The 19,628-nt window shown below is 43.6% G+C and overlaps 1 protein-coding gene across 30 annotated transcripts in view; it reads right to left on the reverse strand.

Moving 5' to 3' along the window:
* CSGALNACT1 (chondroitin sulfate N-acetylgalactosaminyltransferase 1) overlaps positions 1-19,628 on the reverse strand; it is a 327,223-nt gene that overhangs the window by 8,599 nt on the left and 298,996 nt on the right. For all 30 annotated transcript variants that reach the window (XM_049094800.1, XM_035700129.2, XM_049094809.1 and 27 more), the window contains 3 exons: positions 19,371-19,472; positions 5,189-5,367; positions 4,293-4,387 (listed from right to left, as the gene is read on the reverse strand). In XM_049094800.1, coding sequence (XP_048950757.1) covers positions 4,293-4,387; positions 5,189-5,367; positions 19,371-19,472 — 376 coding nt within the window. The remainder of the gene's footprint in view (positions 1-4,292; positions 4,388-5,188; positions 5,368-19,370; positions 19,473-19,628) is intronic.

Genomic DNA, 19,628 nt, shown 5'->3' on the forward strand with positions numbered 1-19,628 from the left:
CGCCTCACTGGTGGGTCCATGCAATAAGGCGGGCGCAGTGCTGGCTTCCCACAGGCTGTGGATGGCACGCATGACCACTTGTGGTACCCAGCGCTATCTGTGTAAGAGCAGACCAAAGGATGGACTCTGCTCAGTCAGCAAGTTTTAGAAATGTAAACCGAAATGCAGATTAGTGGTAACATACTTCCTGGAAGGGGCAGACAGGGAGGGTACCTGGACTCAAAGAGGGTGAGGACAGGACTCAGTGTGCCATGTGCACCCTGGACAGACAGGCACAAAGTCGCTGCACGGAAATGCTGAGTGGGGTGCACAGCAGGCTGAGAGGTCACACCCCCCAAGCCTCGGAGGGGAGGCGGTGGTGACAGGGCCTCACGGGGCAAGGCCAGGGCACAGACACAGGCCGGGCACACACCAGGCAGAGAGGCCAGGGGTCTACTGAGCTGGCGCCATGTGCCAGGTGCTGGGGTTTGCAGACACATGCTCTGTCACTGGTTTCCAAGTCTATGTGGGGGGGCACTTAATACCAAGGAGCCATCAAGGCTGGCAGTGCTATGCTGGGGCCGGCAGGACCAGCTCCCAGACCTCACCCCACCTCGGTGTGCAGGGACATCGCTCTGGGCCTCCACCAGGCCACGGGGTGGTGGGGGGGTGGAATCACTGGCAGCATGGAAACTGGCGAACACCTTGTATCAGGGCTTTGCCTCTCCTCTTTCCAGAGGGTGGGTGGTTAAACATTTACTAGCTGGCTTTAAGCCAGACAAGATGATTTAAAATGGGATTAATCTATGTTTTGGAAATATATCTCTGGCAGAGGGGGAAGGAAAGGCCGGGTGTCCGGGGAGGGAGAGGCTCTGCAGACAGAAGAGCTGGGTGGGTACCAGCACGAACCAGGTTGGAACCAGGAAAGTGGAATGTCTAAAGTTAATAATCATTTAAGTCAGAGAGAGTCAGTCCTTTCTCTCTGAGTCTTTCTACATAAAAATATCAGCAAGTTTTATCTCAGGTTTACAACTCAAAAAATTAAATGTTAGCATAAAATCCCATGATGTCACATACTTATTATTAATGGTCTATACTCAAAAGTAAAGAAACAACTAGTCTGAATGCCCTCCCCCCCCCCCGCCCCCGAATGTGACTTCTGGCTTTAGTCTGAAGACAAAGTGTCACAGCAGTGCCCCTGACAGGCAGTGACCAGCACAGGGACTACTGAGGTCACACTCGCTGGGCTGCGCACACTTGTCTCGTGTTTGCATCAGTGAGTACTCTTCGTTATGGCTCCATTCTGGATCTGTGTTCTCCCTCCACCTCGACACTGATATTCCAGGGTGGCTCTCAAGAATATCTATAGATCTGGGCGCCTGGGTGGCTCTGTTGGAGTGTCTGCCTTTGGCTCAGATCATGTTCCCAAGGTCCTGGGATCAAGTCCTGCTTCAGGCTCCCTGCTCCACGGAGGGCCTGCTTCTCCCTCTCCCTCTGCCTGCTGCTCCTCCTGCTTATGCTCTCTGTCAGATAAAATAAAATCTTAAAAAAAAAAAAAAGAATATCTGCAGATCTCAGATCTTTCATGACTGAGTCAAAATGAACCTTTGGTAGGAAGTCTTTACTAACTTACCATGTCTAACCATCTTGTTTCAATGTATACCTTCTTAGCACCTACACATTGTTTCCATTAAATTAATTTCTGTAGCTTGATGTTCTCCTTTGGAATTTTTGTCAGATCACTTCCTTTATATTTCAGCCTTCATCTTGATCCTAAGCAAATCTGCTTCCACTGCAGTAGGGTAAGGAAATCTTGCTTTCAACCTGAGTTCTGCTACTAGCTGGTTGTATGATCTTGGGCGAGTCCATAAAAACAAGACAGTAAAGTGACCTCCCCAATCACTTCATACAAAACTGTTTCAGTTCCTCTGATTAATCCAGAACTTCCAATCTAGATCTCTGCAGGCAGCAAGTGCTCAAGAAATGGCTCATCCAATAACGAACATAATCAATACTTTCCTTGTAGATGGAGAACCCCCTGTGTCTCAGAGACAGCTACTGTGTTTCTCTGGACTAAGCCATCATGAACACTGAACCCTAACATATCAGATTTATGTGCTCTAGGAAAGCTCTAAGGTGTATTTGGAAGTAACTGTCAAAGCTGCAGGATAATTCAGAGGCTCTAGCTGTGGACATAGAGACCTCAGTTCTGTTTTGTTTTTAAAACTTATTTATTCATGAGAGAGGCAGAGACACAGGCAGAGGGAGAAGCAGGCTCCCTGCAGGACCCCGATGTGGGACTCGATCCTAGGACCCTGGGATCACTCCCTGAGCCAAAGGCAGATGCTCTCAATCGCTGAGACATCCAGGCATTCCTCAGTTGTTTCTGCTTGACTAGTAATTCTGGGGATCTCAGAAACTGGCTTAACCACATCACACGTCTAGCTTCCCTTTGCACCTGCTTCCCTGCAGGAATGGTAATAAAAGGATAAAACTTTTAAAGTGTGAAATGAAAAGAATTCCTTGCAAGCAAATAAGATCTTTATGAGTTTGAAGTCGAAACATTAATCATATTTGATGTCAAATGTAAAGAAGTACTTTATTTAAAACCAAAGGAACTTACATTCTGATTGGCTGAAAGAAAATAAATCCTATATTCTTTCTCCCCCTCCAGCCCTAATAGAAACTTACAACTCATGGAAAGGAAACAAGGTGGTCTGTGTCTTGACAGAAGTGATATCATCCTAAGGTAGACAAAAACTGATTCTTGGGAAATGGAAAACTCTGACGGTGCTGAGATATCCAGCACACATATACATATGGTTACGTGAACAGATCCTCGGTCTATCTGTGGTAGTGGAGTTTCACTGCAGGACGAGAGAGTTTTTGATCACGGTACTGGACAGCACAGGCCAAAGGGAAACCACGCTGGGATGGGCGAGGATTCAACCTCATTCAACCTCAGGGAACCCAAGCTAAACCTTCTAGAAAAGATCCCTATATCAGCCGGAGGTTAACTGGAAGACGGGGCTACAGAGAACAGGTTTTGCTACTTCTGGAACCTTAAGGACCAAATCAGTCTGCCAAAAGAATCTCAAAGAACACATGTTTTCAATGAAGTCAATTTACTCTCCCGTTGCACAGAAGCCTGAGAGACGGGGTTCCCTCACAGCTTCACGTTCGCACAGCGGATTTCCCTTCTGTACCCGAAGAGGTACTCAGTGGGAAGAAACATGGCTTTGCCTCAAGAGGAGACACAGACACTCAAAGTGATGAAGAGCAGACAACCCAAGGTCAGACGCCTCCTGACAGTCATCCTGAGCTGGAACGCAGCTTTAGACAAACCTAGTTGATACCTCTGCCGGGAAAGGTCAGAGTTCAAGTTGGGGATGACAACAATAATGGGGAATTTTGTCTCAGAAGGGCACTGCCTACCTGTGTTACAGAGACCCTCTTCTGGCTTTACCACACCTTCCTGTGGCCCACACTGCTTTCTCTGGACTCAGGGCCACCACCACCGCCACCACCAAGACCACTCGGCATACAGAGATCCTGGGGGGCTGTGTGGTCCCACTATCCACCACCTGTGCAGCCAAGATCTTTTTTTTTTTTTTAAGATTTTATTTATTACAGACAGAGAGAGAGGCAGAGACATAGGCAGAGGGAGAAGCAGGCTCCCTGCAGGAGCCCAATGCGGAACTTGATCCCAGAACCCCAGGATCATGATCTGAGCTGAAGGCAGATGCTCAACCACTGGGCCATGCAGGCACCCACCAAGATTTCAGCACAGAAACCCCTCCAATGTTCCTCTAGGAGCCACCTTGCTGGTGACCGTGCTCCAAAGTGGCTGCCATGTGTGGGGATGAGGGCACTTATGGGAAGGGTCCTGGATCTGGTCCTCACTCCTCCACTGATGTGCTCACTGGGTGACCTGCAGTGAGCCACCCCCTTCTGACTTCTGCTTCCTAGCTGTCACCTTTCTTACCTGGGAGGGTCTGTAATAACGAAGAAAAAATGTGCTGCATCCATAATGCGATAATACTAGTTTCTAAAAGCCATAGAAGAAAACTATGAAGGTGTGAAATTACCTTTCTGTAAGGTACTGTTCCTACTTATTTTCCACTTTTAAATATTACAAGCACTTTTAATCAACAAGACACTGGGACCAAAGGCCAGAACGTCTGCCAAATTTAAAAATTACTGTGGGAATCAATCCACAGATTTCCACTCACCTTTACTCATGGTCAGGTGCCCCTGGTAATGAAAGACAGGGAAGCGAGCTGCACAAAGGCACCTGCGGGGTAATTACTCACCAGCTGCTGCTCCAGGGGAGGCACTGCATCATGATGGCCATATATTATGCCAGGATTGTACTGACTGAAAAGGACCGGATAAAATACCTTCTTCCCTGCAAACCAGAAAACAAACATTCACTTAAAGCAAAGCTAGTAGGCTTGTTCACTCATATTCAGCTCTCTGATAATCCCAGATATTCGTATCCACTTTTTCTTTTCTTTTCACTCAGCCATAAAACAGATCTCAGCAGTCCTACACACCTGGACCACATGGGCAGACTCTCCGCTATCTGTAGCACAGAAGTGGCATGCAAAGTCCTGACAGATGGGGGCTCTGGGGAGCAACTGAGCTGCCCTGCCAGACATTAACCCATTAACTGCTGCCTTGTGGGATTCTGAAGGGTGGCCAGAAGGGCCAGGGTGACTTCACGCAGCAGTAGATTTAGGGACCCCAGGGCATTTGCTCTTTACCAGTTTACACCCAAGAGCATCAATGATTTAACAGTTGTTATCAGCTGAATACTAGCCTGCTTACAAGTCAAACTCCAGGAGAATGGTTTTCTCCACGTGGATTCTTTCTGCTCAGATCCCTGCCTCCCTCAGTGTCTGCCCATGGCCACTCCTTTCCCTTCAATCTCAGACAGCTTTCCAGCCCCCATCATCCCCACCACGCCCTGTCCTGTGGATGTTCACTAGAGCCCACCTCCCAGCTGAACACGGAACAGGGGTCCTAGACTTAGGACAAAGCATCTCAGGATTATGGGGGCCAACAGTCCCACCCTGACATCAAAGGAGAAATCAAACCAGATGATTTTCCTTTTCTTGGGGTAAATTAGGCCTGTTCAGAAGCAGGACGTCAGAGGGAACCATGAAGGAGTGAGAGGAAGGGAAGTGTCGAGGCCAGAGACCCATACCTGGCTGCGTGTTCAGCCTGCACGTGTTGAGGAATTCAGAGGTGAAGTAGATATCGACATCACAGAAAAAGAGAAGAACGTTGCTTCCTTTCCAGAAGCGGGCTCCGACATCAAGTCCCTTTCCCCGAGAAAACTCTCCATTCAGTTGGATGAATGTGAAGTTCCTGAAGTTGGCAGCTCTATGAGGGAAGAATATAGTCATCATGTGCTCACGCGCCCAGGCGGGCAGAATGCCTTAGAAAACACACGGCCAGGGCCCATCCACATTGTCAGGTATCTCTTGTAACTGTGAGGGTACAGAGACTAACAGAGAAGATATAGAATGAGCCAGACTCACTGGAAACTCACTGAAATTAAAGGTACCAAGAACACTTAGTGAAGCTTGCTTTATTTATTTATTTATTTATTTATTTATTTATTTATTTATTTTTTACTTAGTGAAGCTTTAACACCAGCTAACTTCTTTCTCTAGCAATTTCCCCACAGTGAAAACTGTATCATTACAGCTAATGGATATTTTGTGTGATAGAGAAATTTGAACCAGTGGAGGCGAGGTCAATAGGACCTAGGACAACCTCCGTGCCTCCTGAGCCACCTGAATGACACCACTGGGCCAAAGACATAAAATCACACTGGAATAGCCCCTCCTAGTATCTTCTCATCTGTATGCAACTCAAGACCAGGCATGGTAGTCTTGATGAATGTCTATCCCCAAAGAGATTCAAGCCTGGACTCCTTCCCCACCTTCAGATAGAGCGAGAGAGCTTGGTAGGAAAAATGACAGACTTGGATGTAGATTGATAGGACCATCCCAGACCTGGCTCTCCTATAGATCAACTCTGTTATCTATGGAATTCCATGAATCTCCTGGCAGCTCAGTTGCCTCATCTGCAAAATGGGAATAATGACACCTTCCTTAACTACCTCACAGAGTTATTAGTTGGATAAACGCTGCCAAGAGCACATGTAAGCATCAGCTCTCGCTATCATCAGCACAGGCGAAGATTCCCAGGCCTCTGGTGGTAAAGCCAAGCAAGACATTTCTTCATTTGGCTCTTCTTTTCCTGAGACACCAGAACCTTCTGAAATGGGTGAGCAGAAATTCCAGGAATTCGCATAGTACCTAGAAGGACAGGAACTGTCTTCGGCCAGACACAATCAGAGAATTCCTTTGAGTCCTATCCAGCTCCTACCCCTGCTCATGAGCAGGGGGCCTGGCCTGTGGCAAATCCCTTCACATCCCACTTATGCCATTCTTCCCTGCTCATCTTTTTCTAATGGCTAGTAGTAGGTTCCCTTCTCGATGTATCTCAAGGCTCATACTCTCTGGGCCCCCCCAGTCTGCAGGGATATCTGTTAGCTAATTGGCAGGGGGACAGGACGGGCATGCCCATGAGCAAGGACCTCCTCACTCAGGTTGTGACTCCTAATTCAGGTGCCTCCTCCAAGATGCTTTCCAGGATCTACCATCAGAGAGTTCAGATATACAAATGCTTTACACGTGAACAACAGCAAGCAAGTTTCACCAAAGGAAGAGGAGTGCAGTCCCTTAACAGGCTGTGTGAAAGGAACTGCGCAGTTTCCTTCCTTGAACGGTGTATGGTTCTTTGTGTCTACATATCAAGTTTTTACCAAAGTTCAGTCACGTTGAATCCCAAGAACATAAGGCAGAGCTAGAAACTCAGGTAACGGTGTCACAGATATGACAAGGCTGTCAGGGACTGACTACTGAGTGATGGGTAGACCCACTGAGAACTACAAATTTAGAGGGCAGAGTGGTAATCTGATGTATACATTCACCCATTGTGCAAATTAATCTGGGTGATTCCGTCCCCAGATTCCCAATTCCTGGCTCAAGCTGCTGTGCTGGTGGAGGGCGGGGAGGGAGAGGATGGGGGCTGGGCCTGTCTGCCCTTCAGGGCCACCAGAAAGAAGGGCAGGGGGAACACCGTGCCTAGGACTTGAGATGGAAGAACTGGAAGAACTTTTTGGAAAAGTCTTCTAATAACCATCTCTAGGATATTTCCTAGGCTTCAATGTGTTACTTCTAGATAAAGAGAATTCGGGATGCTAAGGGACCCTCTGTGTGGCCCCAACGTAAAGGCAGCCGGCCTCCTTTCTCTTCATTCAGCCTCTCCACAAGGATGAGGCCATCCACGTCACCTCACATCCACTGCACTACTGTCAGTGTGGCTCAGCCTGCACTGGGCGCTGTGGGTGCATGGCACCCGGCTCTGCCCCTTGGGGCCAACACAACCCCCACCCCCCCACAAAAAACCTGCCCCACCAGCTCTGCAGGCCTCCCCTTCCTCCAGGAGAGGGTGGGCTCGCGGCCGCCAGGAGAGAGAGTGTGCCCACAGCCGCCTCTGCACTGAAGGACTCGCTGACATGAGTGCACGGAGGCCGGGTGGGGACAGAGGCACCACTGGCCCGGGAGGCACCATGCGCCAGTCGTAGGTGTTGGAGAGGGCCCAGGGCCGACTCTGTCATCTGTCTGTTGTTCCCAGGGTGGCAGCCAGGTCGCTGGGCTCAACTAGGATCTGTAGATGGACCACAGCACTGTCCTCCCCTGAGCAGCCCACCCAAGGCACTTCCTATAACTGCGCAGCATCTGGAGGCGGCCCGTGCTCTCCTCGTTGCTGTCAGGAAGGGCCTCTGATAGTTACCAAGCATTCTCTAGCAAGAAAGGGGGCAGAGCTGGAAACACCAGAAAAAGAATTGGAACCACTTTACTTCCTCTCTTTTCCAGAACACAGAGACTAATCCACTGGTGAACATCTGGGCCTGGCCTTGTATATCTCCCCCTCATCTCAAACTCATCAGCACCAGCTCCAGAGCACAGGACACCAACAAGATGAAGAGAAAGCGGCTTCTGCATGAGAGCCAGGCCCCTCCCTCACCACGTCCCATAGCCATTCAGAAAGGTGGCTCACTGGGGAGGGGGACTGGCTCTCTAGGCCAGAGCACCCCTGCTCCACAGCATCGTCAGAAATGTGTCTGAAGAGGCTGTGAGGCCGATGTAAGAGCAAGGACATTTCAACACAAAACCCTGATTCGCCCCAATGGGGTCTGGTGGTGGGTCTGGGAATGTGCCCAACATGGCCACGAGGCTGTACATCCCACAGACGCAGGCCACCAAGGTGCACAGACAAGGACCCTGTTCTGTCCTTTGCCAGAAGATGAACACTGATGGTGTGCCATGGCTGGGGCCTCCTGCCTCTGCTCGGGGTCCCTTCCTGCTATGTACTTTCTGAATCCACTCCAGTGAAAATCCAGCTTGGTCTTGACAACCCAAGTCAAGTGTCACCACCTCTCCCACCATGCTGCAAACTGAAGGCAGTCTGCCCTCCTAGGCACTGTGCCTCATTCTCCCTCGTCTCCCCTGTGCCCATGCCTTCCTTGCCTTTGCCTTACAGACATGTACCTGGTGACCTAGCGGGCTATAAACCTTTGGTGGGCAGGATCTTCAGAGATTCTCTGGCACTCTGCAGTAACTGGCCCACATGGGGACACCATGGATGATCAATAAGCCTCAGATGAATCATGGGGTAAATCCCTGGGGAAGGCTGGGGTGTATCAGACCTTCGTTATTGGGGGGCACTGCTCAGGGCTCCTCCTTCCCTCAGGTACAAGCAGGGGAGGCCCCCATATATCAGCAAAAAGTCTCTAGCCAACAGATTGCAAAGACAGAAACCCATGCTTTTAGAAGGATGGCAAATATGTAAATCACAGAAAAAAAGAGAGCTGAGAAAAATGAGATACAATTTGGTTTGAGACACTTAATGTATCCATACAAAGAAATGGGACACTTGGAAAAAAAAAAAAAGAAATGGGACACTTGGTGGCACACCTAAAGTAACAGCCTGGGGAGGGAAACTGACCTTTTTCATTACAGAATGAGGACACCACGTCCTATACTATGTCATTTCCCACTGACTCAGAATACATAGCTCCAAAAAGGCCCCCATGATTACTCACTATTCTTCTTCTTCTCTTCTTGAATTGTATTATTGACTGATGACACTCTCAAGTTTCTCATTCAATTACCCTCCTTTCTATAGTAAGTCTGGCGCACAGGGACTCCTCCAAGTTATATACAATCATGCTGCTAGCAGTTATAATGACCTCAGAAAGCCAATGTTTCTCCTGGAGATTTAATTTCTCTAATTAACTTGCATTTCCTAGAATTGCTGAATTGAAAATGATAAAAGATCTTGTTGTCTAATATGATCTATTCTCATACAGACTTCTTCCCCACCATTACAAGGAAATTCCCTGGATGTGGCACTTCCCACAATAACCCTTCACTTAAAAAAAAAAAAAAAACTTTAAAAATTTACATAAAAACCTATATTACATTCAATGTATAATTTAAGATTTTAAATCTAACAGCTTTAAAAATCGAAATCACTTGAGTTCTTACTGAAAACACTTGAATACTATCAAGAATTTAAAAATAAACAGATTCTCAGGCAGCTTGTCTTAGTAGGCACTTTAAACAATTTAGAACTTTCTAGATTCTGACCTTATACAAGCTAGCTTATACAACTCCATTTTAGCAAGTTTCTTTCAAAAAGATAAACAAAATGGATAAACCTTTGACTGGACTATCTAAAAGAGATTTGAGGGCTATTACTCAAATTAATAAAATTATAAACAAAAGAGGAGACATTACAATTAATGCCACAGAAGTACAAAATATCATCAAACTACTATGAACAATTATATGCCAGCAAACTAGGTGACTTAGAAGAAATGGATAAATGCCTAGAAACATACAACTTACGAAGACTGGATCATAAAGTAATAGAAAATCTGAATAGACCAATAAGGAGCAAGGAGATTGAATCGATAATCAAACATTTCCCACAAATAAAAGCCCCAGGACCAGATGGCTTCATGGCTAAATTCTACTAAACATCTGAAGATGAATTAATGCCAATCCTTCTCAAACTCCTCAAAACCATTCAAGAGGAAGGAACAGTTCCAAACTCATTTTACAAGGCCAGCATTACTCTGATACTGAAGCCAGATAAGGACATGACAAGAAAATTATAGGCCAATCTCCCTGATGAACACAGATGCAAAAACCCTCAACAAAATACTGGCAAACCAAATCAATAGGAGCAGACACCATGAGCAAGTGGGTTTCATCCCTGGGATGCAAGGATGGTTCAATACCAGCAAATTAATAAACATGATACACCACATTCACAGAATGAAGGATAAAAATCATACAATTTTTCAATATTTTATTTTCAGTAAAAATCATCTGATATTTCAAAAGATGCAGAAAAATCTTTTGACAAAATTCAACATCCTTTCATGATAAAGACTGAACAAATTAGGTATAGAAGGAATGTCCCTCAACCTAATGAAGGCCATATATGATTAACCCACAGCTATCACTGTACTCAACAGTGAAAAGTCAAAAGCCTTTTCTCGAAGATAAGGACCAAGACAAAGAGCCCCACTCTCACCACTCTTATTCAACACAGCACTGGAAGTGCGAGCCAGTGCAACTTGGCAAGAGAAAGAAACTAAAGGCATCCACATCAGAAGAAGGAAACAAAATGATCTCTAAACCCTAAAGACCAAAAATCAGTTAAAACTGATAAAGTTCTAGTTTCAGATTTCAGAATACAAAATTACATATAAAATCAGTTGTTTCCATACACAATGAAAGAGAACCTAAGAAAGTAATCCCATTTACATCAAGAACTATACAATAAAAAGTAGTGAATTATGGATACATGCTACAGTGTGAACGAAATCTTGAAATCATCACTGGAAGTTAAGAAGCCAAACACAAGAGGTCATGTATGATATGATTCCATCTATCTGAAATATCCAAAATAAAGTGAATCCCTGTTTTTTCAAATGCCTTTTATGTGTTGATAGAGATGGTCACAGAGTTTTGTGAATTATACTGAAGGAGTCTTGTATGTTGAGTCAATCCTGCATTCATTCCTAGGTTAAGTTTCACTTCATTATGATGTACAATCCTTTTTATATGTTGCTGGATACAGTTTGCCAGGATTTTCTTGAGGATTTTGGCATCTATGTTTATAAGAGACACTGGTCTGTAGTTTTCTTTTCTTGGTATTTATCTGGTTATAGTATCAGGGTAATATGCTCTCATAGAATGAATTGGGAAGTGTTCCTTCCTCTTCCAAATTTTGAAAGTTTGTGAAGCATTGGTATTAATTCGCCTTTAATGACTGGAAGAAATCAGCAGTGAGGCCATTTGTGCCTGGCCTTATTCTTTAGGGGAAGTTTTCTTATTACTATTTCAATCCATTTACCTATTATAGGTCTACTGAGAGTTTCTATTTCTTTTTGAAGAAATACTTAATTTCTACCATGTACAAAATTGTACATGTACAGGATCACCTCCATTCCCTCCCCTCTCCTCTCCTTTGTATTGTTATCATATTAAAATGATATCCTTATGCACTGTGTCTGTCAATACAGTGTCGATTTATGATCCTTGTTTTATGCAGTTATCTTTAAAATAAGAGAAAAAAAGAGTTATAAACAAAAAACACATTTATAGTATTTTAGATTTCCCTACAAATAGGGAAATGCTTACTTTTACTGCAACTGTTGATTGCTTTGCAAGGATTTGCATTTGTCTAGTGTCCTTTCATTTCAGTCTTCAAGGATCCTTTTCATATTTCTTATAGGGCAGGTTTGCTAGTGATGGAGTCTCTCAGTTCTTTTTTATCTGGGGATGTCTTAATTTCCTCTTCATTTCTTTTTTTTTAAATTTTTATTTATTTTTGATAGTCACACAGAGAGAGAGAGAGAGAGAGAGAGAGAGAGAGAGGCAGAGACACAGGCAGAGGGAGAAGCAGGCTCCATGCACCGGGAGCCCGACGTGGGATTCGATCCCGGTCTCCAGGATCGTGCCCTGGGCCAAAGGCAGGCGCTAAACTGCTGCACCACCCAGGGATCCCTCCTCTTCATTTCTGATAGATGGTTTTGCTGAATATAGAATTCTTGGTTAAGTGTTTTTCCTCTAGCACTTCTGAATACACCATCCCACTTTCTGGCCTCTGTTGTTTCTGTTGAGAAATCAGCTGTCAATCTTATTAAAAATTCTTGGTCCCAATGAGTGCTTTGCTCTTACCACATACAAGATTCTTTCTTGTCTTCTCTCTTTGTGTTTTAACTATTTGATTATGATATGTTTACTGTGGATTTCTATGGATTTTTCTATTTGGAGTTTGTTGGGCTTTTTAGATGTGTAGATTCAGATTTTTCATTAAGTTTGGGAATCTGGGGCCATTATTTCTTCAAATATTTTTTTCTGCCCCTTTCTCTCTCTCATCTCCTCTGGAACTCCTACTATGCCTATACTGGCATGTTTGACAGTATCCTACATGTCTCTGAGGTTTGTTCATCTTCTTCATTCTTTTTTGTTTCTTTTTTTTAAGATTTATTTATTTATTTATTTATTTATTTATGTATTTATTTATTTATGATAGGCATAGATGGAGAGAGAGAGAGAGGCAGAGACACAGGCAGAGGGAGAAGCAGGCTCCATGCCAGGAGCCCGACTTGGGACTCGATCCCGGGACTCCAGGATCGCGCCCTGGGCCAAAGGCAGGCGCTAAACCACTAAGCCACCCAGGGATCCCCTTCTTTTTTGTTTCTTAAACCTCATCATTTCAATTGACCTATCTTAAAGTTCACAGATTCCCTCCTCTGCCTGTTCAAACCAGATGTTCAGCACCCCCCTAGTGAATTTTTAACTTTAGTTACTGTACTTTTCAACCCTAGAATTTCTATTTGGTTCTTTTCTTGTAACTTCTGTCTCTATTTGGTAAGACAAGGTTGTATTTGGCAAGACTTGATTCTCATGCTTTTCATTAGTTCTTTAATATGTTTTCTTTTAATTCTTCAAACATATTTAATATAGCTGACTTAAAGTTTTTGCCTAGTAAGTCCAACACCTGGGCTTTTTCAGGGACACTTTCTTTTTTTTTTTTTTTTTTTTAAGATATTATTTATTTGAGAGAGAGAGAGAGAGAAAGAGAGAGCATGAGCAGGGGGAGGAACCGAGGGAGAGGGAGAAGCAGACTCCCCTCAGAGCAGGGAGCTTGATGTGGTGTTCAATCAAGTGACTCCAGGATCATGGCCCAAGCCAAAGGCAGACACTTAACTGACTGAGCCACCCAGATGCCCCGTTAGGGACAATGTCTAATGATTGTTTCTTTCCTGTGCATGAGCCATACTTTTTCTTTGCATATCTCATAACTTTTTGTTTAAAACTTAACCTTTTCAGCAATGTAATGTGGCAATCCTGGAAATGAGAATCAACTCATTGTTTATTGTTGTTGTTCTTTGTTGTTGTTCTTTGTTTAGTGTCTTTCTTGAACTAAATCTGTAAAGTCTGTATTCTCTGTTGTGTGTGACAAAATGACATTCTTGAAATGTCTAGAACAAGTAAGTCTCCAAATCTTTGCCAAGGGATTTTGTGTATCTTTCCCAAGGCCCCTCAAGAGCCTGCCATAAACACTCAACCAGGCAGCTGACCACTTTCCTTGGCCTTTACTTCCTTCTTGCATAAAGCCTCAAGGTCAGCCAGAGGTGAAAAGCTAAGGCCTGCTCGTGTCTCTCCCAAGTTTGAGCACAGCCCTAGCCCTGAACATGGCCTTCTAGATCCCCAGGAATGTATTCGAGCTTTTGAAAGGCCCAGAGGAGCTCTTGCTCCTCAGCCTCCCCCTTTAATTTAAGCTTTTTGGTTAGTCTTTTGTTTGGTCCAACTCTTATCTATCATCTCAGGCAGCCACAAAGTGACAAACTTCCTATAATTGTTTTTTTGGAGGAAAGGCTATTTCCACTGAGAGAGCTCTGAGTTAGGTCAAATAAAGACAACCTTGTGAGAGGAGTCTTCCAGAAAACCCCACACAGGTCAAATCATGCCATTTTTCTGGGAATGACACTTTATAAGAGCTCCCGCATCTTGGTGGCTCCTGGTGGCTGCCAGGCCGTGGCTCTTGCTGTGCTTGTGCACTATGAGATTCCAAAGCTACTGAAAGAAGAGCTAAGGAGAAGGTGGGAATAAGGCAGGTGAAAGCTGCACAAAAACTCAGTCATTTTTCTTGGATAAATACTTCCCAGATTACTGCAAGCTTTGTTTAATTTCCAGGGTTCTTAAACAGTTGATTTGGACCGTGTTTAGCAATTTTCTCATTGCTTTATTATAGAGTATTTGCAGAGGTCTTTATTTTACCATTTTTGCTGGTATCACCCTTCTTTAACCGTTGAATTATAGTCCAATATATAAACAATATCAGTTAATTTTTCTCATAATCTATTTTCCCAATATTTTCATCTGGAAACATTTCAAACCTTCAGAAATGTAAGACACTATAAATATCCACATTATCTTTCACCTAAATTTACCAAGTGTCAACATTCTGCCTGACTGCCTGCCTGGAACCATTTCAAAGTTAGTTGCAGACAGCATGACAGCTCTACCCTTGAAGAGAAGTATCTCCCAAGAATCAGGGCACTCTCCTTTATAACATTAAATAATATAATAATCACACTCCAGAAAGTTAACATTATTATAATACTATATATGCTACCTTCAAATTGCCCAAGGCACAATTTAGAATACCTAATACAGGTACATCTCCACAAAGAGCAGAATCTCCACCAAGCAGAACCATACTTGACCCCTCTGGCAAATACCAGGTGGCAGGGCCTTAGGCCTGAGATGCTGCCTTAATCCACAAGATGCCTCCCAGGGTCCAAGATTCCTTATCTTCTTGGGAGGGATTTGCTGTACTGCTTTTTTTTTATTTTAGCGAATGAAAGAGTATCTAAAAATTACGTAAGAAAAAAATTAAAACAAAACAAGAATACTGCTCAAGTTTAAGAAACAAATTGAAGGAAAACAAACTAGAATAAAACCTTTCCCCCAAATATTCTTCTGGAGGTCCTGATAAAATCTTCCTGAGGGTACATGTCAAACAAATCCTTTCAAAGAGGCAATGAAATGATGACATATACCAGAGCAAAGCAGGTCCCCAACAATACATCTAGAAAAAAGCCCTCTTATGTCACATACTTGCAAAGACAGAGCAGTGTCTCATCTCTAGAACTTTGATCTCAGAGATAATACCTCTGAAAGATGCCTTTGTGTCCTTATGATTGGGCAAAGATGAAGTTGCAATGTGGTAAATGCTAACTCATGCAGATCTGCCTACCTGTTATAATTTTTTAAAATTTCCTGATACATAGCCCCAAGCAAATGTCCTACCTAGGCCAGTGTTTCTCTGTGTGGGCCATGGGCCATCCCCAACAGCATCACTCAGGCGACTCATACAAAGCTTCTCCATCTCAGGGCTACTGACTCAGAATTTCTGGAGCTGGATCCCAGGAATCTGCATTTTAAAAAGCACCCTGGCTATTCCAAGGCACATTTATATTTGAGAATCATTAAGCTAGGCTTTAATCTGAGATTAACAGCAGCTTAATACAGAAAACTTTATGGAATAAGAATCAGATGCTGAGAACTGATTTGTACTGTTATCCATGGCAGTGGTTTTTAAATATTTTTACTGCAACCCTTACAAAGGAATATATTATACATCATGACACAGTAGATACACACACACACACACTCTCTCTCTCTCTCTCTCTCTAAAGTCTTACCAAACAATATTTATCCTTACTACTTCTGATGCATGCACCCTGATATCTTCTATCCTATTTTATTTCAATCTTTTGAAAACACTGGACATAACCCACTAAAGCTATTACACAACCCTCTAATGAATCACAAATTGCAGTTTCCAAAACACTAATCTACAGCCATCAACTGAAATGTAAAGCTCAACTGAGTAAACATAAATCTAGAGACAGAATGAAACATAGCACATAATTAGATTTTTAAAAGATATTCTTAACATACATACATTTGCCTAGACTTAGAACAGTTTAATCACAATGCTGGTATCCTGATGAAATAAATTATCATTGAGGCTGATTTTAAATCTTATGACTTTCAACTGACAATTATGAGTTTCAGGAGGGATTACACTGGAGTGAAAATGTGGTGTCATGTTAAGACCTGGAGTATTGGCAGTTAACAGCTGAGGCTCAGATCCTGGCTCTCTGATGTGGTAGGGATGGCAGCCTGAGTAACCACTTCTCCAGCCTCAGTTTCTTTGTCTATGAAATGGGATTAATAACAACACCTATCTCATGAGGCTGCTGTATTAAACAAGATAATTCATGTAAATAATGGTTATTATTATTATTCAAAGATAAGATGCATTTTCACAAAAGTTTAGCTACCCTAAAAGAATGATAAAAATGACATTTAAATAGGGCTTATAAGTTTTCATATAGATTACTATGAGTATAAATATACTGTGTATGTGGCATTATCTTTCTCTTTTTTTTAAGAGATAAATAAAATAAAGATTTTATTTATTTTAGGGAGAAAGAGAGACAGCAAGAGCAGGAGGGGCAGAGGGAGAAAGACAATCTCAAGCAGACTCCATGCTGAGCACAAAGCCCAATTCGCAGCTTGATCTCGGGACCCTGAGGTCATGACCTAAGCTGAAACCAAGAGTCAGATGCATAACTGGCTCTGCCACCCAGGTGCCCCTATCCTTCTCTTGATGAACAAACACTGGATGTTTTCTGAGTAAGGCACTAAACTAAATTTACAAAGAGCCACGTAATTTGGTAGTACTTACTATGCAGTTTATAACCTAGTTAGGAATAGACAAATTATATGCCAAGTGACAAACAGAAGAGATGCTGACAGCAAGTACCGTCTGAGTCCAGAGAGAAGCCTGAAGGTTAGGAAGAGCTCCAGAGTGGGCACTCGGGTGGGCACGGAAGGGTGACGGTCTGAGTATGTAGAAAGGAGGATGGAGAGAACACTAAGTGGAAGACCATGATGGGAGTGAGGACGAAGGGGCAAATACCACACACTCCGACCCCCCGGCCCAGTTTGGCTGTGAACTGGAAGCCATCAAGATGAGGTTACAAGTTAAAGCTAGTCTTGCTAGGAGGTGAGGGCAGTAAGTGATTAGGAAGACTGATGTGGAAGGTGGAATGGTAGGGCTGCAGTGTTAAGTCAGGCCTGGCTGCAGAGGGTGGGCCACCCCTGCTCTGGTCAGAGCAACACCATGGAGGGGGTAGGACACCCCCAAGGCATCAGAGATATCCTGCACGTATCCCCAGTTAGCAAACATGGACACAGAAGAATGGGGTTCCAGTTCGTTTTGACAGAGTTAAAGCACTGACTGGCCCACCGCAGCACAAAGTTCTCAGTTATGGGTAGATTAATCTCTGGAAATTTTCCAAAACTAAGTAAAGGATCCCTACCACTGAAATGATTTCTACTTTTTTTGTTCAGATTCTCTTCATTCTTTGCTCAGCAAGCAACCTTCTGATCGAGAATTGACACAGAGAAGAATGCCTTAATAATATGAGTCCTAAGTCTTCCAGTCACTAAAAAGGATATTTTCCATAACCACACTAAACCGGCCTTCCCCTTGGCCTTCAGACTCATGTCAAGCTGGTTATATATATCAGCAAATATCTTTTAAAGTGCTCAGACTCAGGAGGACTGAATTTCTCAGTTCTGATTGCAGTTTAGAATCACCTGGATAACTGCCTTGGGATGGGGCAGCCCCCAGGGTGGACCACTACTTTCTCAGACAATGACTCTTAATACTGGTTGCATGTTAGAATTATCTAGGAAACTTATGAAAAAAAGATCCATGCCCAGGAATGGATACTTTGAGAGATGCTGGAACCTATCCACTGGGCAGAGGACATGAATTCTAATAATTCCTCGTTCCTAAGCAGAGATGAAAAGGATATTTGCAATGTGTTGGATTTGAGAGTCTCTATTTCACTTACATTTAGGATTTTCAATTATTCTATTCTCTTTGATCTCCCTTTGATAGGGGCCTAGATTTTAAGCTGTTGCTAGTTTTAAGTTCTGAATTCCATATTGCTTTAGCACAGAGAGGTCAACCTTTTCCAAAGGACTGGACAGTAGAGTTCAGGCTTTACAAGTCATATAGTTTCTGTCACAACTACTCAATTCTGTTGCAGCACAAAAGCAGACATAAATAATATATAAACAAATGAGCATGCCTACACTCCAAAAAAACTTTGGGTTTTGTTTTGTTTTAGAGAAATAAGACCAAAAGACTGCTTTAGAACATTTAGGTAATTCTAATAAGCATTCTGATCTCGTGCCCATAGATAGCAAATTAGTAACAAAGTATGAAAACAAATACAAAAGTGCACTCAATCTTATATTCTTAATCTTTGACTATCATCCTATTTCCATTTATCAGAAACTCAGAATAGGGGGCCCTGTTTATATTTAGGCCATATGGATCTCTTCAGGCTTTTTCTGCCACTGAGTACTACTGACGCCCCTCCAGGTTTCACTTACAGAGAAACTACCCACCTAATTGCTCAAGTGAAGCCCTGCAAAGCTCCCTTGCAGAGTGGTGGTACCATTTGGGCTTCCTCACTAGCAGAAAATGCCACAGATATTTATCAAATAAATACTTTTAAATTTATTTGAGTAGCGAAGAAAATCCATCTGTGCTGCTTTCATTTACTCCCCCATGCAACTGATCAATGGTGTATAAATATACAACCCTGAGTCTAATGTTTTTGGTTAAATAATTTCTATTCAACTGAGTAGGTTTAATCAAGGATCCCATTCCAGCCATCACTTCTGGCTTCCCCCTAATCTTTCAAAATGCATCATGAATGCAAGTCAAAAGAGTGAGACTATTTGCTAAGTGGAGGAACCCCAAGCATGGATATCACTCAGCCGGAGCTCATTGCACGGATGCACTGTCCCTAATTCCCATTCTGTGACGTAAAGCCTCTAGATCAGCAGCACTGAGACAACACCCAGTCACAGAGAAGCCCAAAGAAGCCTGTGCCCCAACCCTTGCACCTCAGGGCAGTTCATCTCAACTGTCAAAGTCAACACGGCAAGGACCAGTGTCAGGTGGGTGGTCCCCAGGGAATGGGGGACACACAATTCTTCCTAGCACAGCAAGTGATCAGCTGACTGCCCATCTGACCCACAGAAGCAGAAGTGTCATCCTTGGACATGTACTCCTGAGGTTGGTTACTATGACTCCTCATTACAGCTCCACATTGTACTTACTTGGAAGTGTTTTCAAGTATTCCTTTGACCTCATTCATTTCTTCCTTCCCAAAGTAAACAACGGTGAGATGAATTCTCCCATCCTGTTGGATGCACATCTCCCTAGAAAACAAAACACACATGTGTCTGGTCCTGTTTTCACAACAACATAAAAGGTCTAAGAATACCTATTTTGTTAAGTGCAGAAGGTTCTTGAAGCAAACCGAGTGAACTGCCAGAAAAGCAGAGATGGACACCAAGATGCTTCTGGCTGGTCAT

Source organism: Canis lupus, chromosome 16, assembly GCF_003254725.2.
Source record: "Canis lupus dingo isolate Sandy chromosome 16, ASM325472v2, whole genome shotgun sequence".
In the NCBI taxonomy this organism is placed as follows: domain Eukaryota; kingdom Metazoa; phylum Chordata; class Mammalia; order Carnivora; family Canidae; genus Canis; species Canis lupus.